This window comes from Stegostoma tigrinum, chromosome 9 (genome assembly GCF_030684315.1).
Source record: "Stegostoma tigrinum isolate sSteTig4 chromosome 9, sSteTig4.hap1, whole genome shotgun sequence".
Lineage (NCBI taxonomy): Eukaryota > Metazoa > Chordata > Chondrichthyes > Orectolobiformes > Stegostomatidae > Stegostoma > Stegostoma tigrinum.
Genome location: NC_081362.1, coordinates 1,144,623 through 1,172,171, shown reverse-complemented (window position 1 = coordinate 1,172,171; position 27,549 = coordinate 1,144,623). Strand labels below are relative to the sequence as shown.

The 27,549-nt window shown below is 42.5% G+C and overlaps 1 protein-coding gene across 5 annotated transcripts in view; it reads right to left on the bottom strand.

Moving 5' to 3' along the window:
* The window catches only part of ehbp1 (EH domain binding protein 1), a 344,052-nt gene that overhangs the window by 268,628 nt on the left and 47,875 nt on the right, over nt 1-27,549 (bottom strand). For all 5 annotated transcript variants that reach the window (XM_048536029.2, XM_059648293.1, XM_059648292.1 and 2 more), the window contains exons 3-5: nt 25,527-25,584; nt 24,764-24,859; nt 23,345-23,398 (exon numbers count right to left, since the gene is read on the bottom strand). In XM_048536029.2, the coding sequence (XP_048391986.2) occupies nt 23,345-23,398; nt 24,764-24,859; nt 25,527-25,584 (208 nt within the window). The remainder of the gene's footprint in view (nt 1-23,344; nt 23,399-24,763; nt 24,860-25,526; nt 25,585-27,549) is intronic.

Genomic DNA, 27,549 nt, shown 5'->3' with positions numbered 1-27,549 from the left:
AGTACTAATATCTTAAGGTTTACCATTACAGTTCTGAGGATGGATCTTTTAAAGTGACTCTAAATAGACTCTCATCTCTCCACAGATACTGCCAGACCTGCTTCCTACCAGTTTCTCCAGCAATTTAGGACTTTCAGATTTCCAGTATCCACAGATCTTGGTTTTATTTTTCCAGTAAGATTATGGATTCAAGTATGAAAGGAAAATACTTGAACTCTGTTGATAATGCTAAATAATTAAATGTGAAAACTGGAAATGACCATCTTACTTAATTTCCAACCTACAAAAAGAACAAGAATCGATTTAACACAATGTTAGGAACAAAGAATTCTTTGGCCTGTCAAAGCATAGCAAAAGCAGAACTAATGCAATTATCATATAGTCATAGAGTTATAAAGACACACCAGCACAGGAATGGGGCCTTCAACCCAACTCATCCACATTGACCAAGTTTTCTAAACGAACAAGTCCCATTTGCCTGGGTTTGGCCGATACCATCTAAATCTTTCCTATTCATGTACTTGTTCAAATTAAATGTTTTTAAATGCGGTAATTGTACCTGCCTTGACCACGTCCTCTGGCAGCTCGTTCCATATGCATATCACCCTCTGTGTGAAAAGTTGGACTCTGGTCCCTTTTCAATCTTTCCCCTCTTCCCTTCAACCTATGCCCTCAAGTTTTGGACTCCCCCAACCAGGGGGAAAGACCTAGGATATTCACCTTATTTATAGAACATAGAACAGTACAGCACAGTACAGGCTCTTCGGCCCACGATGTTGTGCCGTGGAATAATCCAAATCCAAAAATAAAATAACCTAACCTACATTCCCCTCAATTCACTGCTGTCCATGTGCATGTCCAGCAGTCGCTTAAAGGTCACTAATGACTCCGCTTCCACGACTACCACTGGTAAACTATTCCATGCGCTCACAACTCTCTGGGTGAAGAACCTCCCTCTGACGTCTCCTCTATACCTTCCTCCTAACACCTTAAAACTATGACCCCTTGTGGCAGTCAATCCTGCCCTGGGGAAAAGTCTCTGGCTATCAACTCTATCCATGCCTCTCATTACCTTGTACACCTCGATCAGGTCACCTCTCTTCCTCCTTCTTTCCAGAGAGAAAAGTCTGAGCTCAGTCAACCTCTCCTTGTAAGACAAGCCCTCCAGTCCAGGCAGCATCCTGGTAAACCTCCTTTGCACCCTCTCCAAAACTTCCACATCTTTCCTATAATAGGGCAACCAGAACTGGACACAATATTCCAAGTGCGGTCTCACCAGGGTTTTGTAGAGCTGCAGTATAACCTCGCGGCTCTTAAACTCAATCCCGCTGTTAATGAAAGCCAAAACACCATATGCTTTCTTAACAACCTTATCCACTTGGGTGGCAACTTTGAGGGAGCTATGCACTTGAACACCAAGATCCTGCTGCTCCTCCACACTGCTGAGAATCCTGCCTTTAATTCTATATTCAGCATTTAAGTTCGATCTTCCAAAATGCATCGCCTCGCATTTATCCAGGTTGAACTCCATCTGCCATTTCTCAGCCCAGCTCTGCATTCTGTCCATGTCTCGCTGAAGCCTGCAATAGCCCTCAATACTATCAACGGCACCTCCAACCTTTGTGTCATCAGCAAACATACTAACCCACCCCTCAACCTCCTCATCCAAGTCATTTATAAAAACTACAAAGAGCAGAGGCCCAAGAACAGAGCCCTGCGGGACACCACTCAGCACTGACCTCCAGGCAGAATACTTACCATCTACAACCACTCTCTGCCTCCTGTCAGCCAACCAATTCTGAATCCAGACAGCCAAATCACCCTGTATCCCATACCTCCTGACTTTATGAATGCGCCTGCCGTGGGGAACCTTATCAAATGCTTTGCTCAAGTCAACGTACACCAGGTCCACTGCTCGACCCTCGTCACCTGTCTCGTGACCTCCTCAAAGAACTCAATAAGATTTGTAAGGCATGACCTGCCCCTCTCAGAGCCATGCTGACTCTCTTCAATCACGCTACGCTTTTCCAAACAGTCATAAATCCTATCCATCAGAATCCTTTCCAAAATCTTGCTGATCACAGACGTAAGACTGACTGGTCTGTAATTTCCAGGGATTTCCCTATTCCCTTTCTTGAAAAAAGGAACAACATTTGCCTCCCTCCAATCTTCCAGTACGACTCCAGTGGAGAGTGAGGAAGCAAAATTTATGCTCTTCATGATTTTAAAAACCTCTAAGGTCAGCCCTCAGCCTCCTATGTTCTAGAGGAAAATAAAATCCCAGCCTCTCCTTATAATTCAAACCTTCCACTCTCAATAACATCCTTGGGTATCTTTTTTGCACTCTTTCCAGATTAATAACATCCTTCCAAAGCAGGGTGACCAAAATTGTATGCAGTACTTCAAATGTGACCTCACCAATATCTTGAACAGCCATAACATGTCTCAACTCCTGTACTCAATGCAGTGATCGATGAAGGCAAGTATGCCAAATGCCTTTTTCACTACCCTGTCTACCTGTCATGCCATTTTCAAGGAACTATGTACCTGCACCCCTTGGTCTCTCTTTTCTAACAACATTCTCCAGAGCCCTACCATTAACTGTGTCAGTCCTGCTTTGGATATCTTACCAAAATGCAACACCTTGCATTTATCTGAATTGAAACGTGACCTGCCATTCCTCAGCCCAGTGACCCAACTGATCAAGATCCTGTTGTACTCTTAAATAACATTCTTCAGTGTCCACTATACCATCTGTTTGGGTGTCATCCACAAAATTAACAACCATGCCTCCTTTACACTCAACCAACTCATTTATATAAATGACAAACAAAAGTGCACCCAGCACAAATCCTTGTTGCACACTGCTGGTCACAGACATCCAGTGTGAACAGTTCCACACCACCATCCTGTGGCTTTAACAAAATACGTAAGGTAGAATTTGGCAAGTGGTTATGCTCATATCTGATGTCAGGGTGTAATTCTCCATGTATCTTAAAACCATCTGGCTTTGCCAGCAGAGTAAATTCAGTGGTTAGGATGGTAAAATGAACAGCATGATATCAAGTGATAACGGAAACTGCAGATGCTGGAGAATCCAAGATAATAAAGTGTGAAGCTGGATGAACACAGCAGGCCCAGCAGCATCTCAGGAGCACAAAAGCTGACATTTCGGGCCTAGGCCCTTCATCAGAGAGGGGGATGGGGAGAGGGGACGGGAATAAATAGGGAGACGGGGGAGGCGGACCGAAGATGGAGAGAAAACAAGATAGGTGGAGAGGAGAGTATAGGTGAGAAGGTAGGGAGGGGATCGGTCAGTCCAGGGAAGACGGACAGGTCCAGGAGGTGGGATGAGATTAGTAGGTAGGAAATGGAGGTGCGGCTTGGAGTGGGAGGAAGGGATGGGTGAGAGGAAGAACAGGTTAAGGAAACGGAGACCAGTGGGCTGGTTTTGGGATGCAGTGGGGGGAGGGGAGATTTGAAGCTGGTGAAGTCCACATTGATACCATTGGGCTGCAGGGTTCCCAAGTGGAATATGAGTTGCTGTTCTTGCAACTTTCGGGTGGCATCATTGTGGCACTGCAGGAGGCCCATGAAGGACATATCGTCTGAGGGATGGGAGGGGGAGTTAAAATGGTTCACGACTGGGAGGTGCAGTTGTTTGTTGCGAACTGAGCTGAGGTGTTCTGCAAAGCAGTCCCCAAGCCTCCGCTTGGTTTCCCCAATGTAGAGGTAGCCACACCGGGTACAATGGATACAATATACCACGTTGGCAGATGTGCAGGTGAACCTCTGCTTAATATGGAAAGTCATCTTGGGGCCTGGGATGGGGGTGAGGGAGGTGGTGTGAGGGCAAGTGTAGCACTTCCTGCGGTTGCAGGGGAAGGTGCCGGGTGTGGAGCGGACAATGGAGCCGCGGGGAGAGTGGTCTCTCCAGAAGGCAGAGAAGGGCGGGGATGGAAAAATAGCTTGGGTGGTGGGGTCGGATTGTGGATGGCGGAAGTGTCGGTGGATGATGCATTGTATCCAGAGGTTGGTGGGGTGGTATGTGAGAATGAGGGAGATCCTCTGGGGGCGGTTGTGGCAGGGGCAGGGTGTGAGCTGTTTTGCAGCTTGCACAGTACCAATTGCCCAGCTTTGGAGGGCTATTTCAGGGATTGGTCAGAATTTAACAAAACTGTTAGTATAGCCTCTATATCCCACAGTTTTTAACACAGGCAGTTTGTGGTGAACTCCATGCAAATCTGAAACTGTATTAACTGCACACATATCCAAAACAGCAGCACTGTCACCATATCTAATGATAACATTACCCAAGAGGCTCACAGTTTCAAATCTAAGTGTAGGTAAATTCCAATGAAATCGTTGACACCAAAAAGTCTGCATGCAGACCTTTATAGGAAAGATAACAGATAAATTTGTATTCCAGTTCAATGCATACAAGGCTCACAGGCCTTACGTTCTTTAATTTTTCATTATAATGAATTATGTAGCTTGGAATGAAACAAACATTTGCATTCTAATGACTACAAATCAGGAAAAAATATCTGACTTCTGAGCCATGTAAAATGCCCTTCTCCGTTCTGCTATACAAGTGTACCAAGTGTCAGGAAAATATAAAGACATGCACAAACAACAATGGTGACCAAATATCTGTCAGTGCATTCAAGCTGACAACACAATATAAAATTGGAAAAGTAATTTACAATAAGTGGAGAATTGGTGTCCAGAAGCCAGTTTTCATTGCCTCAGTTACATAAAAGAACAGGCAGGAAATCATAATACCATGTGACATGTTTTCCATAATAAACTATTGACTCATAACCATACTGGAGTAAGTTAATTGTCAATTAATTACCCTTAAACAGTCTCACCAAGGACACAAAACAACTTCTCGTAAATGCAATGATTTCAGAAGCAGACACAAAAGCCCAAAAGAAACCAATCCACTTCAGAGACATATTTGTCCTATTTGGAATTGACACTGGACCATTGAGGTTAGCAACACCTGACTAAAACCAGCAAATTAAGGCACAGAAATCCAAGCTTCCGTATTATAGGATATGATCTCTAGCTTCAGCCAAAACTATAAACATACGGACCAGTATGCAACGAGGAGGGAAGCAGGATAAGAAAATGTGAAACTAATTACTAATTTTCAGGCTAAACAAGCGCTCATAAACAGAGTCATGAGAAAATGCCATCATGTCAAAATGGATATGGAGCTTCTGTTGGATAACGTCAGTTTGGCTTAGTTAGTGACATTTTCACCAAAGTCTGAAAGTTGCAGGTGTCAATATGTACCTGAGCACATAATCCAGGCTGTTATCTGAGTGCAATACAGAGTGATCCAGTCAATCCCCACTCTGTCCGAGCAATGCTACTGATTTTATTTTGTTCTTGTGCCCATCCAATTTCCTCTTGAAATCATTCATGGTCTCAGCTTCTATCCGGGTGGGCAGTGTGTTCACTCTGATTACTACCACCTGCTGTGGCTCTCTCATATTCCCCTTGTATCTCTAGTCCGCTGTTTTATATCAATGCCCCCTAGTCGCTGTATTAATGCAAAGCTTTCTTCTCTTCCTCTTATAAATCAAAATGTTCAATACTTCTATCAAATCTCCCCTCCAATTCCTCTGCTCCAAAATATAACTACACATTAAGCATAAAGATGGAAGTTCTAGCATCGTTAGCGACATGAAACATGTGGTCAATTGTCTTTTCAATAAAAGATTTCATAAAATATTTGACTGCATAATTCACAGTCCAAACACTTATTAACCACTAAATTAAATAATATGCATTTTTTATAAATCTACACAAAACTTGTGCCCCACTGCATCCCTAAACCAGCCCAGTTCATCCCCTCCCCCCACTGCACCACACAACCAGCCCAGCTCTTCCCCCCCCACCCACTGCATCCCAAAACCAGTCCAACCTGTCTCTGCCTCCCTAACCGGTTCTTCCTCTCACCCATCCCTTCCTCCCACCCCCAGCCGCACCCCCAGCTACCTACTAACCTCATCCCACCTCCTTGACCTGTCCGTCTTCCCTGGACTGACCTATCCCCTCCCTACCTCCCCACCTACACCCTCTCCACCTATCTTCTTTGCTCTCCATCTTCGGTCCGCCTCCCCCTCTCTCCCTATTTATTCCAGTTCCCTCCCCCCATCCCCCTCTCTGATGAAGGGTCTAGGCCCGAAACGTCAGCTTTTGTGCTCCTGAGATGCTGCTTGGCCTGCTGTGTTCATCCAGCCTCACATTTTATCACCTTGAATCATACCAGTTGTTTCTCATGTTTCTGACACCTATAGGAATAAGAGAGGAGGTTTGGGCTAATTGTTGAGAAAGTGGCTTGTTAAGAAAGCTTTTAAGCACTAAAATCGGATCCAAAAACAGCAGCTTACCACTTGCTACGTACACTCTCTGAAATGTTGAATACCAAGATCCTTGCATTATTAGACAAAGTTAAAGCTTTACTGATGACTCCACTGAGGTACACATTGCTGCAACCAGGCAGATTAAAAGGTTCAAACCTTGATTCTTAGGTTCTGTCAAGTTACCTGATCTCAATCATTGGGGAAACAGGATTTTATAATTGGTTTCAGTATCCTGGGCAGAATTTGAGAGCATCCTCCAGCTGTTGGTCCCTCCTGCCACTCCAACATCTTGTACACTTAAGCTTTTGGGAACATTACATGAAAGGTAGATACTGAATGATGCTTGACTCCACAGAAAACAATGAACGCTGACACTTCTACACCATTGAGACACTTCTGGTCCATAAAGGAGGTTAATGCCTTTTATAATTACAAATCCTAATGTTGGAGACTCAAAGGTCATGATTTACACAGATTACAAATAACTCTCAGAAATCTGGCTGATGTGTACTTAGCAATGACAAATAAACTGATTACTTTTTGTAAAAATGAATTTCCATTATGAACACAATATTTAAAAGTATTAGACGTTTCCCCCACCTCATTTAAAACATTAAGCTTTTCTGCTGAAAAGGATGATACAATAATCGAAAGCAGTTGACAGCCTAGAACCTAATCATCTCAAATGTCTAGCATATTTTGACAGTTCCATAATAAGCAATCACAGCCAATTTTTGTAGGAAGCAAAGTGTCAAATTTTCAAAGCACACCTTTCTAGCTATTTTCAAATAATCACCAAATGTTTCTTGCAACATTTTTATTCAATCTATCCTAAGCTCCAGTAAGAAATATCAGGCTCAAACGGGCATTGTTAAATAGTCTGCCATTGCTAAGATAAAATAAAATCTACAGCTCAAATAATTCTACCTAGGGATTAACATGTCTGAGGTTCAGGCAGAGATTGTGTGCTTGGATCTTGAATTTCATCATCTCCCCATGGCACAATAGCTTTTTCTCAGTTTTCTATTTATTCTTTGATGCAGACTCAAGAAAACTTAGGTTCACTGTTGCATTCGGTTCATCTCTACACTGAGTAGCCACTCAATGACCCAGCTGACTTGTTGGTTTTGGTCTTCCAGATCATTTAATTCTGAATCCTGTAATTACGTGGCACAATAAATAAATGCTGCCCCCAAGTGGCCAACTGGAAACATAAACAGATGATGTTCTGGCCACGTGACAAATGATCTTTGTGAATTTTGGAATGAGATGGGCAGAGCGCGACTTACCAACAACCATCATTAAAACAGCCAAATATTTCTCATTCAAAATAATGAATTCTATGACAACTGAAAGCTGATCCAGGGCTCAGTCTGAATATGATGACCTCACTCAATTTCCACCATACTCCAGACTTCTCAACTTTACAATCTTTATTTGAATGGTTCTAAGGTACAGTTAGGGAATCCATGTTACTTTGACTTTTTGCTGAACAGTGATGTGTCTCTGGATGTACTTTCTGTAAGACCATAACTGAAAATGTATGTTTGGTGTACATCTTGTGTGTCTGCATGTGCATGTGTTGGATTTGCACCTTTTAACTATATCAAGTTTTCAGAACGTCAGCAAAGATGCCCAAAATATAATACTGGTTAATTCACAAATATCTTTTCAGTTTAAGAGAACTTAGAATTGACAGGAATCTCAACTTGGGTAAGCCAAATCTTAGGACTTAGTTATTTTAACGTAGCTTCCATTCATTCAATAAAAAGGTCAACTAGAGTAACGTGCAAGATCCAGAGAAGATTTCTGGTATTCATTTATCACTTTGAATCACAACTTATTGGAAATCTTCACACAAGAATATTGATATGTTTCTGAAAGGAAACATATGCCTATTTTTCACTCAAATTGAAGTGAGAACTTTCAGACACACAATAGACACAAAGTTAGATGGCATTATAGACAGTACAGAGCATCGCATAAAATTACAATGGGATCTTGATAGACTATTCTGGTAAATAGGCGAAACTGGGACAGATGGAGTTCAACGGAAGCAAGTATGAAGTTATCTATTTTGCATGGAAAAAGGATAGATCAGGGTATTTTCTAGATGGTATGATGTTAAATATAGTGGATGTCTTGGGTGTTCAGGTACATAGATATTTAAAATATCACAAACAAGTGAGAAAATAATCAAGAATGCTAATGGAAAGCTGGCCTATCTAGATGCTGTAGCTATACAAAGCCCTGGACAGACATGGTTTACTGTCAGCAGATCCGGGCGTCATACTATAGGAAGGCCATATTGGCCTTGCATGGAATACAGCACAGGTTTATAAGAATGATAACTCAACTCCTGAAATCCAGGTATGAGGAGAGTTTATACAAATTAGGCCTGATTTCTCTAGAATTTAGGAAGTTAACGGGTGATCTGATTGAAGTTTTCAGGATAATAACAGGAAAAGTCAGGGAAGAGAAGGATAAACTATTTCCCTGACATAAAAAAGTGTGAAGCTGGATGAACACAGCAGGCCAAGCAGCATCTCAGGAGCACAAAAGCTGACGTTTCGGGCCTAGACCCTTCATCAGAGAGGGGGATGGGGTGAGGGTTCTGGAATAAATAGGGAGAGGGGGGAGGCGGACCGAAGATGGATAGAGGAGAAAATAGGTGGAGAGAAGACAGACAAGTTAAAGGGGCGGGGATGGAGCCTGTAGAGGTGAGTGTAGGTGGGGAGGTACGGAGGGGATAGGTCAGTCTGGGGAGGATGGACGGACAAGTCAAGGGAGTGGGATGAGGTTAGTAGGTAGGAAATGGAGGTGCAGCTTGAGGTGAGAGGAAAAACAGGTTAGGGAGGCGGGGACGTGCTGGGCTGGTTTTGGGATGCAATGGAGGAGGGGAGATTTTGAAGCTTGTGAAATCCACATTGATACTAACTATTTTCCCAGTTGGATTATCTAGGACTGGGGGCTATAGTCTAACATTTAGAGTCAGACTATTCAGGAGAGATGTTAGGAAACACCTGTGCATACAAAGGGTGAGAAGGGTTTGGAACAATCTTCCGCAAATGGCAGTTGATACTAGTTGTTTATTTTAAATTAGAGCTAGATAATCTTTGTTAAGCAAAGGTATTAAGGGATATAACCTAAAGGCAGATACATGGAGTCGAACCACAGATCATCTATGATTTGATTGAACGGTGGAAGAGGCTCGAATGGCTGAATGGTCTACTCATGTTCCTTACTCAAAGGATGGCTTACAGATCACTTCATAGGGAATCAAAGAACAAAGAAAATTAGAACATAGAACAGTACAGCACAGTACAGTACAGGCCCTACGGCCCATGATGTTGTGCCCAACTTCTACCCTAAAACTAAGGTCTATCTAACCTCCACCCCTAACTTATACTATCATCTATATGCCTATCTCATAGCCGCTTAAATGCCCCTCATGAGGTCAACTCCACTACCCTCTCTGGCAATGCATTCCACGCCCCTGCCATTCTCTGAGTAAAGAACCTATCTCTGACATCTCCCCTGTATCAACTTCCACTCTCTTTACAACTATGCCCCTTGTAATAGCTACCTCCACCCTAGGAAAAAGTCTCTGGCTGTCTACTTTATCCATACCTCTGATCATTTTGTACACCTCTATCAAGTCACCTCTCATCCTTCATCATTCTGAAAAAAAAAGCCCCAGCTCTCTCAACCTTTCCTGTTAAGACCTGCTTTCCGCTCCAGGCAATATCCTGGTAAATCTCCTCTGCACCTTTTCTGATGCTTCCACATCTTTCCTGTAATGAGGTGACCAGAACTGGACATAATACTCCAGATGGGGCCGAACCAGGCTTTTGTATAGCTGGAGCAAACTCCACAGCTCTTGAACTCAATCTGTCCATTAAATGAAAGCTAACACACCATATTGCCTTCTTAACAACCAACTCTATCCACCTGGGTGGCAGCTTTCAGGGAACTGTGGACATGAACCCCAAGATCCCCCTGCCCCTCTACACTGCCAAGAATCTTTCCGTTAACCCTGTATTCTGCTTTCAAGTTTGTCCTTCCAAAATAAATCACCTCACTTTTCAGGGTTAAACTCCATCTGCCATTTCTCAGCCCAGCTCTGCATCCTATCAATATTCCTTTGTAACCTAGAACAGTACTCTGCACTGTCCACAGCACGATCCACCTTCGTATCTTCTGCAAACTTGCTAAACCCTTTCATTCCTTCATCCAAATCATTCATAGAAATCACAAATAGAAGAGAGCCCAGAACAGATCCTTGTGGTACAGCACTCATAACTGAGCACAGTACAGAAACAGGCCCTTTGGCCCTCCATGCCTGCACCAACACACTGCCCGCCACAACTAAAACCCCCTACCCTTCCAGCGACTGTATCCCTCTATTCCCATTCTATTCATATATTTGTCAAGACGCCCTTAAAATGTCATAATATCTGCTTCCACTTCCTCCCCCGTCAGCGAGTTCCAGGCACCCACCAGCCTGTGCGTAAAAAATTTGCCTCATACATCACCTTTAAATCTTGTTCCTCAGACCTTAAACCCATGGCTCCTGGTAACTGACTCTTCCAGCCTGGGGAAGAGCTTCTGGCTGTCCAGTCTGTCCATGCCCTTCAAATCTTGTAGATGTCTATCAGGTTACCCCTCAACTTCCATTGTTTCAGTGAGAACAACCCAAGTTTCTCTAACTTCTCCTCATAGCTAATGCCCTCCATACCAGGGAACATTCTGATAAATCTTTTCTGTACCCTGAACTGCTCATGATGATTATGTCAAATGCCTGTTTAATGCACTTTTTGTTACGCACTGAATCTAACTGATCATTCTGATCAGAATACTGTGCGAGTACACATTGTAAATGTAATCTTACTGAGACCCTCCTGCCCTAAAACAGAGATTGGCTTTGGTCAGTGAGTGCTCCATTTATTTCAACTCTGATAAAGATAGGGTCCCGTTCCCGTCACTCTGCACAGCAGCAATAAACGCACCAGAAACATCAATACAAACCACAAACTTCCAAGCATACTCAGATTAGGCTTGGGGTCCCTCCTTATCCAGTCTGGCCTTCATGTGATTCCAGACTCGCAGCAACGTGGTTGACTCTTATTACCCAGAGGGCAGTTTAGGGGCGGCAATAAATAAAAACACCCATAACCTGTGAATGAATAAAATCTGCCATTCTTACATGGTCTGACTCCATACCCACAGCACAGCATGTGGTCGACTCTTAAATACCCTTTAAAATGGCAATAACAAACCACAACGTTGAAGGGCAATTATTGAAGGGCACTCGACACTGGTCTTGTCAACAACATCCACATCCACATCCCATTAAAAGTAAACCAAAACTAAACGGGCCATGGAGTTTTAGAGCATGGGTAAACAAGATCCCAAAAGCCAGTGTCAGTCAGTGGAAGTTGTGTTCCTACACAGGGCTAGTGAAGACTGAAATAGGAGTGAGCAATAAGGCTCTTAAATTTAAATTAATAATTTAAATTAATAATTGGGATACTGAGTCAGTAATTCTGTAAACTGCTGGTTCTGATTAACTATTGACCTACATCAATTTTTCCAATGGGCTTTCCTGGTTTTCAAACAATAAATGAACTACATCATTTGTGTCTTCAGCTGACCAGGTTAATGCAGCAGCCCACTGTTTTATTTCACCAGAAAATATCCACAATTCTTGAGAAGGTTGTTCACAATCATCTACTTTCAGTTAGCTGCAGGATTTTTTATTTTTTGAGCACGTTACTCAGGACTTATCTTAACGCATAAACTCTGTGCAATAGCATCGTCAAACCACAGAGTGGCAGTAGAAACTTTGGAAACATGGTAAAAGCACGCGGTCAGGATGAAGCCCCCTTCCACCCCGCCCAGTAGCAGTTCCTTCCACGTTTATACTTCCTTCTTTCAAATGATGAAAATCCAAATATAGAAAGTACTGTATTGAGCTAAATTGAATAGAGAGATTGGTCTGGATGGAGGCTAATTAATTCCCAAGTGCAGAAAAAAATTCTTAAAACAAAAATCAAGCATAGCATATAAGGTCACTATCATGACAAGTTTCTGCACCCATTCTATCAATAAACACAGACCTCTATAGTGCTCTGCTCAATCTGCAGATGCTCCAAAGTGTTACACAGCCAATTTTAAAGTGCGCTCACTGACCCATTGAAAGGAACTTGGTGGCCAATTTGCACAAAGCAAGTTTTCACAAACAGCAACAGGGTAGCAATCAGATAATTTTTTTTTGAGATGCTGGTTGCAGGCTATATATTGATCAGGATATTGGGAATAAATCCATAATGCTATACAAAAGTTAGTGCCATGGGATAAACTACACCCCTGAGCACAGAGGTTTGGCCTTGATTTAGCATTTAATTTTTAAGAACTCAATGGACATCAGCCTAGATTTGTGTGCTCTGGCCTCTGGAAAAGCCATACTTCTCATATTGTCAACGTTGCACATGAATTGGAGCAGTGCCACGATAACTTTCATCAAATAAAAAATTATTTGTGTAAATATAACGAGGTAAACTAGTCTGATTCAGTTTTGGAAGCTTGGTCTTAGGGGAGGTGGTGCCATAATGGCAATGCCATTGGACTAGTAATCCAAAACCCCAGATTAATGTCCTTGGGACAGGAGTTCATGTCCCACCTCAGCAGATGGTAAAATTTGAATTCAATAAAAAACTGGAATAAAAAGCTGTCTAATGGCGACCATTGGTAATTTTGTAAAAAAAATCTGCAGGAAATTTGCCAACCCTCAAGACTAAGCCTACACGTGACTTCAGATCCACAGCAATGTGGTTGACTCTTAGAGGCCTTTCGGCAATAATTGCTGGCCTATCAGCAAAGGTCACACGACATGAACAAATAAAATAAACTACACCTCTAGAAAGGTGAAGTGGCCATGGAAGGAATACAGAGCGGACTAATTAGAATGATACTCAGATGTGAATGGTTAAACTATCAGAACAAGTTAGGCAAAAATGGTTTGTGTATGGTGATGTAATTAAGGTCTTTAAAATGATAGGTGGACTTGATACTTCCCCGCACCTGTGCTATTTTCTCTAACGGAAAATCCAGACCAAGAGGGCATCATATTGAAATGAGAGGTAGTTTATTTAAGAGTTGACGTTAAAAATCAGCAATGATCTGACTGAACAGCGAAATCCTTAAGAGGGCTGTATGGCCCACTCCTATTGCATGGAAATCCATAATTTACCTGGAAAGTGCAGGGCAGTCTATGCCTTTGAAGGGAACTGAAATTGGTAAGAAGAAAAAGTAATAAATGTACAGGCATCTTCTGATGGAATGTATAATCTACCCTTCTGCAGTAGCTTAATTGTGTGTGTGTATTAGCAAACTAACTTCTACTATTCTCTGATGTGGAGGTGCCAGTGTTGGGCTGGGGTGGACAAAGTCAGAAGTCATACGACACCAGGTTATAGTCCAACACGTTTATTTGAAATCACAAGCTTTTGAAGCGTAGCCCCTTCATCAGGTGAAGAGAGAAGCACACAGAAACAGAATTTATAGGCAACGAGATCAAAAGACCATACAAACGACGTCAGTGCAGTGTCAAATAATAAGTCTTTGCAGTTGATCCAAAGTGTCAGACTGTGTGAATAAAGTGTCAACAGCTGAATAATAAGCAAAGGGAATACCTATAATTCAATTAAATGAGGCAGAGAGTAGAGTCAGAGTAATACAACATGGAAACAGGCCCTTCGGCCCAAACTAGTCCATGCTAACTATGGTGCCCACTGAGCTAGTTGCAATTGCACGCACTTGGTCAATGCGCCCCTAAACTTTTTCCATCCACGTACCTATACAAAGGTTTTTAAAATTTTGCTATTGCACCTGCCGCAACCACTTTCTATGGCAGCCGATTCTCTGTGTGAAGAAGTTGCTCCTCAGGTCCTTCTTAAATCTATCCCCTTTCACCTTAAATCTATGTCCTCTAGTTTTCAATTCCCATCCCTCGGAAAAGGATTGTATGCATTCATCCTATCTATGTCCCTCATGATTTTATACACCTCAATAAGGTCACCCCTCATTCTCCTACACTCCAAGGAATAAAGGCCTATCCGGGCCAACCTCTCTCTATAACTCGGGCCTACCGGTCCTGGCAACATTCTCTTAAACCTTCTTTGTACACTTTCCAGTTTAACCATGTCTTTCCTATAACAGGATGATCAAAACTGCACATAATACTCCAAGTGCGGCCTCACCAACGACCTATACAATTGTAACAGAACGTCCCAGCCGCTCTACTCAATGCCTCGACTGTTGCAGACCAGCATGCTAAATGTGTTGTTCACCACCCTGTCCACCTGTGATGCCTCTTTCAACAAGCTACGCACTTGTACTCCTCAGGCCCTCTGTTCCACAACGCTGCTCAGGACCTTACCATTTACTGTACAAGTCCTACCTTGGTATGACTTTCCAAAGTGCAATACTTCACACTTATCTGTATTGAATTGGATTTTCCAATCCTCTGCCCACTTCCCCATCTGATCAAGATCTTTCTGTAATTTGTGACAACCTCCTTCACTATCAATGATACTTCCTAATTTTGTATCATCTGCAAACTTACCAATCACCCTTGTACATTCACATTCAGGTCATTTATCTAAGTAACAAATAACAAAGGTCCAAGCACTGACTCCTGTGGCACACCATTAATCACATGCAGAGAGATAATTACCAAAGTTTAAAAATAAAGTGGTGCTGGAGACAAACCAAATGACTGGAATAACACGATAAGTATAAGACTCACACGTCAAAGGTCTAACCTAAGTAATAAAGTAATCCAAAACTGTACAAATTAATTAAGGTCGAAAGATAATAACAATTTATCCAGGTCATGGTGTCAAAACAGGACAGTAAGGACGATTTTACACATACATTACAGTGCTGTGGGGTCATATGTAGCACGTCATAAACCCAAGATCACGGCTGAGGCCATCCTCAAGGGTACAGAACTTGACTATCAGTTTCTGCTCGGCGATTCTGCACTGTTGCGTATCGCAAAGTCTGCCTTGGAGGACACTGACCCAAAGATCAGAGGCTGAATGCCCTTGACTGCTGAAGTGTTCCCCAACTGGGAGGGTACATTCCTGCCTGGCGACTGTTGTGTGGTATCTATTGATCCATTGTTACAGCATCTACATGGTCTCACCAATGTACCATGCCTCGGGGCATCCGTGCCTGCAGTTTATGAGATAGACAACATTGACTGGGTCACATGTTTATCTGCCGTGCACAAGGTGGGTGGTGTTCCCACATGTTATGGTAGTGTCCATGTCGATGATCTGACATGTCTTGCAGAGGGTACCATGGCAGGGTTGTAGAGTGTTGTGGTCAATGTTGTCCTGAAGGCTGGGTAGTTTGCTGCAAACAATAGTCTGTTGAAGGTCTGGCAGTTGTTTGAAGGTGAGAAGTGGAGGCATGGGGATGATCTTGGTGAGATGCTCATCATCATCGAGGACATGTTGAAGGCTGCAAAGAACATGGTACAGTATCTCCGCTCTGGGGAAGTACTGAACAACAAAGGGTACTCTATCAGTCGTGTCCTGTGTCTGCCTTCTGAGGACCAAGTCAAAAGTCACATGACACCAGGCTACAGTCCAACAGGTTTATTTGTAATCACAAGCTTTTGCATCTGATGAACAAGCTGTGCTTGAGCACCCCAGTTCAACATTGGCACCTCCAAATCATGTCTTCTGAGGAGGTTGTTGTGGTTTTTCCACTGTGGCACATCGGAACTGGCAATTGATGAGTTGAGCATCATATCCAAATCTTTAGGTGTCCGTCACATTGCTCCTTACCTGAGCAAGTCCTGTGTATGCACAGGCCTTGTACGTAGAGGCTGGCTTCTTTACTATGTTTCAGGCGGAAGCTAGAGAAGTGCATCATCTTGAGGTTATCTGTGGGTAAGTGGTAGAATGAGGTACTGAGGTGTCCATCCTTGATGGAGACGGCCATTACAATAGATGCTGATTCAGATGTAGAGAGCTGTCTAGGAATCATAGAATCCCTACATTGTGGGAGCAGGACATTCGGCCCACTAAGTCCACACCAAGCCTCCAAACAGCATCCCACCTAGACCCATCTCCCAACCTTACCTCTGTAACCGTGCATTTCCTACAGTAGAACCACCTAGCCTACACATCCCTGGACTCTGAGTAATTCAGCACGGCCAACCCACCCTAACGTGCACACCTTTATACTGTATGAAGCAACCGGAAAACCCGGTGGAAACCCACACAGATGGGGGAAGAACGTGCAAACTCCACACATACAGCTGCTGGAATTAAACCCGGGTCCCTGAGGTAGCAGTGCTAATGGGTGAGCCACCTGAACTCCCCTACTGGCTCACCAGAGATTCTGCCTCAGAAATCACTCAATCCAGGTGGGATATGAATTATTATTCCCAATTATTTTCATACTACAATCAATATCTGTGCCCGTCTGTCTCACTCTTTACTATTCACAATTCTTATTCCAATATCAATTAAAAATGCAACACTCCCTGGAACTTTGGATGAGCACATTGTCACAAACATTTACAACAGTTGTTCCTACAGTCTGCTCATAAACTACCAAGGCCTGTGATGCTTACACTGGGCCCCTGTTCACGTTCACCATGGGGATGACACATATGATATGTGGCTCTGCCTCACTCACTCTCAACAATTTCTTTAAAGACAGTAATACATTCCTTGTAACCATTGTCACTTGCCCATCTCAATCTTGTACATACCTCTTCAATTCTGGCTTTTTCTTCTCTTTTGCAGAAGTGGGAATCCTTGTTGAATTCCCCCTAACTACATAGTGAAGTGAGATAATAATTTAGCGGAAACTGAATGATGGAGAAGGGAACTTCCCTGGTTTGCACAGTTCAGCAATACACTGGGTAAACTCTTATCTACCAGTAGAAATCTCCTTTTAACCGACACAATGAATTTCTAACTTTTACCTGTAAAATTATCTGTGTTAGCATATTACTAAGGGAGTGCTGCACTATACAATCAAGGATGTCATCAGATGAGATGTTAAGCTAAGGCAGCACCTGCCTTTTCAGGTCAGGGTAAAAATTCCAGTTACACTATATCAAAGAGGAACAGTAGAGTTCTTAGATAATAAAATGTGAGGCTGGATGAACACAGCAGGCCAAGCAGCATCTCAGGAGCACAAAAGCTGATGTTTCGGGCCTAGACCCTTCATCAGAGAGGGGGATGGGGGGAGGGAACTGGAATAAATAGGGAGAGGGGGAGGCGGACCGAAGATGGAGAGTAAAGAAGATAGGTGGAGAGGGTGTAGGTGGGGAGGTAGGGAGGGGATAGGTCAGTCCAGGGAAGACGGACAGGTCAAGGAGGTGGGATGAGGTTAGTAGGTAGCTGGGGGTGTGGCTTGGGGTGGGAGGAAGGGATGGGTGAGAGGAAGAACCGGTTAGGGAGGCAGAGACAGGTTGGACTGGTTTTGGGATGCAGTGGGTGGGGGGGAAGAGCTGGGCTGGTTGTGTGGTGCAGTGGGGGGAGGGGATGCACTGGGCCGGTTTGGGGATGCAGTAGGGGAAGGGGAGATTTTGAAACTGGTGAAGTCCACATTGATACCATATGGCTGCAGGGTTCCCAGGTGGAATATGACTTGCTGTTCCTGCAACCTTCGGGTGGCATCATTGTGGCACTGCAGGAGGCCCATGATGGACATGTCATCTAGAGAATGGGAGGGGGAGTGGAAATGGTTTGCGACTGGGAGGTGCAGTTGTTTGTTGCGAACTGAGCGGAGGTGTTCTGCAAAGCGGTCCCCAAGCCTCCGCTTGGTTTCCCCAATGTAGAGGAAGCCGCACCGGGTACAGTGGATGCAGTATACCACATTGGCAGATGTGCAGGTGAACCTCTGCTTAATGTGGAATGTCATCTTGGGGCCTGGGATGGGGGTGAGGGAGGAGGTGTGGGGACAAGTGTAGCATTTCCTGCGGTTGCAGGGGAAGGTGCCGGGTGTGGTGGGGTTGGAGGGCAGTGTGGAGCGAACAAGGGAGTCACGGGAGTCATTATCTTGGAATCTCCAGCATCTGCAGTTCCCATTATCTCTCTCACAGTAGAGTTCTTCTCTGGATCCTGACTAGTATTTATCCTTCAATCAGCAGTCCTAAAGCAAATTACCCAATCATTATCACACTAATGTTGGTAGGATCTTACTACATGCAAATTGTTTGCCAAGTACAACAGTGAAAGCACTTCAAAAGGATTTCACTGGCTAAAAGCATAGGAATATAAGAATCAGGAACAAGCAGTGGGAATTCAGCTCTTCAGGCCAACTCTACCATTTAGCACAATCATGGCTGATCTCATCACGGACTCAATTCTATGTTACCGCTTGATCCCCATAATCTCTTTAACCCCATCACTAATTAAAAATCTACTTATCTTCGCCTTAAATTTGTTCGATGTCCCTGCATCCCACCACACTTTGGGTACTGAGTTCCACAGATTCACAACCTTTTGAGAAGTAATTTCTCATCATCCCAGATTTAAATTTGTTACTCCTTATCCTCAAACTATGACCTCTACTTCTAGATTACCCAAGGAGGAAAATCCACTTTGTCAACATTGTCGATCCTCTTTAGCATCTTACAATTCTTAGAACATAGAACATCACAACGCAGTACAGGCCCTTTGGCCCTCCATGTTACCCCGGCCTGTGAAACCAATCTGAAGTCCACCTAACCTAAACTATTCCATTATTATCCAATGATCATTTAAATGCCCTTAAACTTGGTGAGTTTACTACCGTTGCAGGCAGGGCATTCCACGCCCTTACTACTGAGTAAAGAACCTACCTCTGACTTCTGTCCTTTTTCTATCACCCCTCAATTTAAAGCTACATCCCCTCGAGCCATCTCCATCCGGAGGAAAAAGGCTCTCACTGTCCACCCTATCTAATTCTCTGAACATCTTGTACGTCTCTATTAGGTCACCTCTTAACTTTCTTCTCTCGAACGAAGACAGCCTCAAGTCCCTCAGCCTTTCCTCATAAGACCTTCCCTCCATACCAGGCAACATCCTGGTAAATCCCCTCTGCACCCTTTCCAATGCTTCCACATCCTTCCTATAATGCAGCGACCAGAACTATACCCAATACTCCAAGTGTGGCCACACCAGAGTTTTGTACAGCTACATGACCTCATGGCTCTGAAACTCAATCTCTCTACCAATAAAACTTAACACACCATATGCCTTCTTAACAACCTGGGTGGCAACTTTCGGGGATCTATGTACATGGACACCGAGATCTTGCTGCTCATCCACACTACCAAGAATCTTACCACTAGCTCAGTACTCAGTATTCCTGTTACTCCTTCCAAAGTGAATCACCTCACACTTCTCCGCATTAAACTCCAAATCTCCATTTGTCACCTCTCAGCCCATCTCTGCAGCTTATCTATGTCCCTCTGTAACCTGCAACATCCTTCCGCACTATCCACAACTCCACCGACTTTAGTGTCGTCTGCAAATTTACTAACCCATCCTTCTACGCCCTCATCCAGGTCATTTATAAAAATGACACACAGCAGTGGCCCCAAAACAGATCTTTGCAATACACCACTAGTAACTGAACTCCAGGATGAACATTTCCCATCAACCACCATCCTCTGTCTTCTTCCAACTAGACAATTTTTGATTCAAACCGCTAAATCACCCTCACTCCCACGTCTCCGTATTTTATGCAATAGCTTACTGTGGGGAACCTTACTGAAAGCTTTACTAAAATCCAAACACACCACAACCGCTTTACCCTCATCCACCTATTTGGTCACCTTCTCAAAGAACTCAATTAGGTTTGGGAGGCATGACCTGCCCTTCACAAAACCATGTTGACTATCCCTAATCAAGTTATTTCTTTCTAGAGGATTATAAATCGTATCTCTTATAATCCCTTCCAACACTTGACCCGCAACTGAAGTAAGGCTCATTGGTCTGTAATTACCAGTAATGTCCCTCCTCCCCTTCTTGAACAAGGGGACAACATCCTCCAATTTTCTGGCACTATTCCTGAACATAATGACAACATAAAGATCAAAGCCGAAGGCTCTGCAATCTCCTCCCTAGCTTCCCAGAGAATCCTAGGATACATCCCATCCAGCCCAGGGGACTTATCTATTTTCACACCTTCCAGAATTGCTAACACCTCCTCCTTGTGAATCTCAATCCCGTCTAGTTTAATAGCCTGTATCTCAGTATTCTCCGACAACATTATCAGTATTCACACAGGAAAAAGACAAAAAAAATTCATTTAGTGCCTCTCCTATCTCTTTGGACTCCATGCACAACTTCCCACTACTGTCTTTGACTGGCCCTAATCTTACTCTAGTCATTCTTCTGTTCCTACATACCTATGGAAAGCTTTAGGGTTTTCCTTGATTCTACCTGTCAAAGACTTCGCATGTCCCCTCCTGGCTCCTCTTATCTCTTTAGGTCCTTCCTAGCTAACTTGTAATTCTCAAGTGCCCTAACTGAGCCTTCACGCCTCATCTTTACATAAGCCTCCCTCTTCCTCTTGACAAGAGTTTCAACTTGTTTCATAAATCACGGTTCCCTTGCTTGACCACTTTCTCCCTGCCAGAAAGATACATGCTTATCAAGGACGCACATTGGCTGTTCCTTGAACAAGCTCCACATTTCAATTGTGCCCAACCCCTGCAGTTTCTTTCTCCATCCTTGATTAGATCTCCTGTAGTGAGTTAGGCCTAAACTGCTCAATCTCTCTTTATAAGACAGGCCTTTCATCTCCAAAATTAATGGACAGAATCTAAACAAGGCCTCACACTTAAAGTGGATAGTCCGACCTAAAATGACACCTCTGGTATATTAATAAAAACATTAGTTATCTTGGGGCAGTGACTTGAAAGAAATTCTGGAATTTATATATTAATCAATCAAAACTTTTTTCTTCCTAACTGACTGAAGATTTAACAGACATCTTAGATTTCTTCAATACAACTGCATCAGTTCTATGGCCCTTTGATCTTTTCCTTATAAAATCTGCGTCTGATGCCTCCTCTCTCACTATCACCAGAGGAGCAAGAATCTGAAAGTGTGCGCTTTCGGATAAACCTGTTGGACTATAATCTGGTGTCTTGTGATTTTTGACCTTGTGCACCCCAATCCAACACTGGCGCCTCCACGTCATCGGAATTAATGTAGTGAACTTTCTCTGAACTGCCAATCTAACTGGGGCAAAAACTGTACACAGATGCAACCTAGTACAATTGCAGCAATTCCCTACTTAAATACTCTATTCCTTTAGCAATAAATGCCAAAATTCCATTTGCCTTCCTAATTACCTGCACACTAGCTTCCTGCAATTCATAGCACATGTCCCATCATATTGAAAAGCACTGTATGAATGCAAGCCTTTCTTACATGGAAGAAATTCTGACATTACAAACTGCTAAGTAACGAGTTACATCCTTATCACATACTCATTTCATCCTTACTTCCCGAATTTTTGTTTTCATTTTGACCTTAACTATTCCAACTATTTCATCAATACATAACATATTCCAAGGCCTCTGTCAGTGCTTCTCCAGGTTCCAGACTGTAGAGACTACTGAAAGATTTAATTGTCATTTCTCTCAATAAGAGAGCACATCACCTCTGTGTGACTTTTCTAATAATTTAATCAGTCAGTCAATATCCAGAAATTCACATAGGTCAAGTCGTAACAACTAACTAAAGAGCTACCATCTATCAAATATCTTTTAATATGCACAAATACAATTTGATTTCTTGGCACAAGTCTTTGAGGTTAGTGGCAAATTAACCGGATCAGATGCCTGGAAAGTTCAACTTATAAGAGCAAAGAAAATGGGCCTACCTTCTTTGTTAGTACTGTTTGTTTTGGAAAATATGTTTCATTGTGGTTGGTTGGCTTGCCGAGCTGGTTTGTTGTTCCGCAGACATTTTGTTACCATGCTGGATAACATCATCAGTGCAGGCTCCGATGAAGCAATGGTATGCCTTCCCCTCTGGTTTTTAAACTGTGGACTCCGTTGCGTTGGATTGCCTCACTTCTGGTTTTCCTTCGTAATACTGTGTATATGGAGTGATTTTCTATGTGTTTATTAATGGCTTTCTTTGTGGAGTGCCTGTCTTCTAGGAATAGATGCCTAAACAAACAATATCAAGAAGATACTACACACCCCGACACACTCATCACACTACCCTATGTCAGGAACACATCGGAACTAACCACAAGACTCCTTCGACCGCTGGGCATCAGAGTGGCACACAAGCCCACATCAAACCTGTGACAACTGCTCACCCAAACTAAAGACCCCCACCCCACCATGGACAGGACCATTATCATCTGTAAGATCCCCTGCAGAGACTGTGAGAAACACTACATCAAACAAACAGGAAGGAAACTAACAACATGGGTTCACAAAGACCAACCGGCTACGAAAAGACACGACCAATACGCACTCATCTCAATCCACATGGATAAGGAGAACCGCCGATTCGACTGGAACAACACCAAAATCCTGGGACAAGTTAAGCAAAGACAGACATGGGAATTCTTACAAATCTGGCACTCCACAAAGAAAGCCATTAATAAACATATAGAACTCAATCCCACATACACTCCATTATGAAGGAAAACCGGAAGTGAGGAAATCCAGCTCAACGGACCCAGAGTTTAAAAACCAGGCAGAAAAACACGCTGACACTTCATCGGCGGCCGCACTGATGATGTTACCCAGTAGGGTAATGAAACGTCTGCAAAACAAGAAACCAGTCCAGCGAGCCAACCAACCTCAACTCCCAAAACACGCTACAAATCTGCTCCAAAACCTTTAGAAATATGTTACATTAACAGCTCCAAACTTGTGAAATGGTAAAGTAACAACATAATACAAAACTCACATTTTCTATAACAAAAGTCCATTCTTTGTCTTCAAATTCCTCAGCATGTGGATCCTGAAAACAGAATATAAAATTATTTTACAGTTACTATAATTCCAGTTTTGAAAGTGTCCATACATAATGTAAACAGCTTGTGATTACATACAGAAAGACAGAAAAAAATGGCTACTACTTTGTACAATGGATGAGGATGAATCAGAATTGCAAAATGCCTTCAATAGATTTCTGCATGCAGGAGTGGAAAATGGACAAGGGCAAAGTAGGAAAAAAATACATGTGGAATTTATTTCTGAGTAGGAATGAATCTAATAAAACAAATGTTTATAGTGAATAGCTTTTCAATTAATCGGCAGTGATCATCTTGCATGCATCAACTAATGGTGTGCTTTGGCCAGTTCCCAAAATCTCGCATGGCAATGACAATGGACAAGAGAGCATACAGAGTTCTTATGGAACAGCCAGGGGCATCCAATACTGTAAAGAGATAAGCCCAAGGCTTCTTCACGTTACAGCTTTGCAGAATAATTCCCATGTCATGGTGAGAGAATCAAGTAAGCACTTGCTCACTGTTAATAACAATGAAGTGCCTTTGATAACTTTGAAAAGTATTTTTATTAGCACTTTGTTTTTTTTTAAAATAATGCACTGCATAATAAAAACAAAGTACAAGACTAATTAATTGTTAATATAATTTTTTTTTTCACATATGTACTATTCAAACTGTTCAGTTAAATAACACATTATTCATTCACTCCAAACAATTCCCACATCTTATTTCTATTTAACAATATTGGACCACAAAATTGTAACAAAATATAGCTTTCTTTGCAATTTTATCATTTCATTACGATGAAGTATGGAAACCAGATTTTAAAAATTGCAAGTTATGACGGCCTATGAGCAACAGCCAACATATACTGCACTAACAAATACACTGAAATTCCCTTCTACAAGTTATATTTTTCTGCAATAGCACAATTACAAATGACGAGGCTTTTCCTACAGGAAACCGAAAGCTGTAATTATGCACATCAGTTGATACCGGAGATGTGTTACATCCACACAGCGCATAGCAACTGTTATTTATGTCTAATTATATTACAGGTTGAGGTTGCTAGGCAGATTCAGTTTAACATTTTTGTTTCATTAGTAGCCGACAGCATTATAAATACACCACAATGGCAGGCTATGATGCAGATGATTTGAAGCTTTATTTTATTATACATAGAACAGTATTAGTTGTAAGCATGAGCTAATGATGTTTATTTCAGCTGCAGTTTTAACATTTTATCGATTTGACCCAAATTTTGCTAAGCCTCAGGTCCAAGCTTGTTTTGCTTTAAAGCCCACTCTGACAAATGAGATTTTCTAACGTGAAAGGTTGTTACAGCAGAAACTGGAGTTTAGAAGTTGTTATACCTTGAAAAGTGTCACAGTGATTTCAATGTTTTCAGGAACAGGCCAAACCACCACTCCTCGATATGGATTTTTAATTCCTGGTTGCCAACTATGAGCCTTCAAAAGGGAAACAGAAAGCAACAACATTTAATAATTTATACATTTCATTATATGTTATCGAATACAAAGCAATATCATAAATTTAGCGCACATTTTCCAGTAAAGCCATAAAGCATTTTTAAACAATATTATAATGTACAATTTATAGAGACAATCCCAAAGATGTAGCGTTACACATCCAGAAAGGATCAATATGCTGGATCACTTTTTTTCCTGAGAAAAGGACAGTGGTGACGTATTGGAGGTCTATACTTTGATGAAAGCGATAAAGAATACAACCCAATATCATGCCTTCAAACCAACAATAACCTGACATCTCCCAGCATACTAGACCCTCTGATCTACCATCACCTATTCAAGCTTTCAGTTTAATGGTCTGCTATCCACTGAAGAGACACACATGTCCTCAATCACTCTGCTTTCCATAAGATCTGTAGCTGCGCTAGCACTTCAGTAAATTAGCTAGATAAGATCCACCCCCTTGAGTCCATACTAGTGCTCTCTCATCCTTTAATCCATCTTCAGATTTTACAGTTCTAATGTCATGAATGAAAAATCCTTTTCCAGAAGACTGTTCTATTTTCATTCTAAAACTCATTATTCAGCTGCTCAACAAAGTCAAACCGATTCCCGATACTTCAATCTGAAAAGATTTTATGTATACCTTGGAAGATTTCCGTCTGCTTCTTCTTGTCCAAACCACTACAAGCTTGTCAGGTTGCCTAATAAAATGAACGATGAAGAAAATTAGCTCATCAGTTACTTCATAGAATGCAATATTTTCTAGCAATTTGTCGTTTGCTAACATGGTTCACAAGTTTAACAAATATTGAACCGTCTTAAGTATCAAGTAGCATATTGTTTGAAGAAAACTAAAGAATATAAACTATCAATTTATTTACATAGTGTTTTCAATGTAGAAAAATATCCCAAGCTGCTACACAAAGGTATAATGAGAAAAGAAACAGACCAGTGATGTATAAGTGGACAGTCGTCAGTGGAGTTTGTAAGGAATGGGCAGGGTAGGGATGTGGGCATGTGTTGTTAAAACTGGGGATTACAGAGACATGGAAAAAAGGCTATGAAAGGACTAAAAAATTTTAAACTGGAGTTATCTGGAGAAGAGAAGGCAATGAATAGCAGCAAGACAGGAGTAACAGATGAGCAGGTCCTCGTGAAAGAGGGGATATAGATATCATGAAATATATAAATTGAGGATTACACAGTAAAGGATGTAGCTTGAAAGGAGAGACTGGAATGACAGACTGGAAATGCCAACGTTGTATAAAATGGTTCAAGGTGAGGATGGATCAAGTGGTACAACAGACTAGTTAACACAAAATGTGTGGAGCTGGATGAACACAACAGGCCAAGCAGCATCTTAGGAGCACAAAAGCTGACGTTTCGGGCCTAGACCCTTCATCAGAAAAGGGGGATGGGGAGAGAATTCTTAAATAAATAGGGAGCTCCTCTATCCATCTTCGGTCTGCCTCCCCCTCTCTCCCTATTTATTTCAGAATCCTCTCCCCATCCCCCTTTTCTGATGAAGGGTCTAGGCCTGAAGCGTTAGCTTTTGTGCTCTTAAGATGCTGCTTGGCCTGCTGTGTTCATCCAGCCCCACACTTCGTTATCTCGGATTCTCCAGCATCTGCAGTTCCCATTATCACTACTTAACGCACGTTAAAGTGTGCATTCACCTTTCCTACTCTGTTACAGCACAAAAAGAAGTAATCTAGCAAATAATGTCTGCACCAGATCTTCAACATGCAATTTATTTTTTAGTTGTTCATGAGATGCAAGCCAGCATTTATTGCCCGTTCCTAATTTGCCCAAAGTCAATCAGATTGCAGTCTCCAGAGTCAAACGCAGGTCTGACACAGATGAGATGGCACATTTTGATCCTAAAGAACATTAGTGAACACCAGTTTTTACAACATTGGAAGTAGTGACATTGTCTCTATTAGCCAAACATTTTACTCCAGATATGTACTGAATTCAAATTTCAACATGTGCCATCGTGTGATTAGAACCCATAGCCCTATATTAACTTGCCATTCTGGAGTACTAATACAGTGACATTATCACAGTGCTATCATCTCCCTCATTATGATTGAGTGCTATTCTCTTGCGTTTTCCCCATATCTTCACACATTGGATAATTATTTGAATTATTCGAAAGCCTCTGGAATGCCTCAATTGAACCTGCATCCACACATTTCCGGGCAGTGTATTCCAGTCTCTGAATATTCCAGATTTTCTTCTCTTCAAATTACACTTGCAAATCACTTCAAACCCATGTCCAAAAAACCTGCCTGCCCTGGTCGACCCATCGTCTCAGCCTGCTCCTGCCCCACCGAACTCATCTCCACCTATCTGGACTCCATTTTCTCCCCTTTGGTCCAGGAACTCCCCACCTACGTCCGTGACACCACCCACGCCCTCCACCTCCTCCAGGACTTCCAATTCCCTGGCCCCCAACACCTCATATTCACCATGGACGTCCAGTCCCTGTACACCTGCATTCCGCATGGAGATGGCCTCAAGGCCCTCCGCTTCTTCCTATCCCGCAGGCCCGACCAGTCCCCCTCCACCGACACTCTCATCCGCCTAGCTGAACTCGTCCTCACACTCAACAACTTCTCTTTTGACTCCTCCCACTTCCTACAGACTAAGCGGGTGGCCATGGG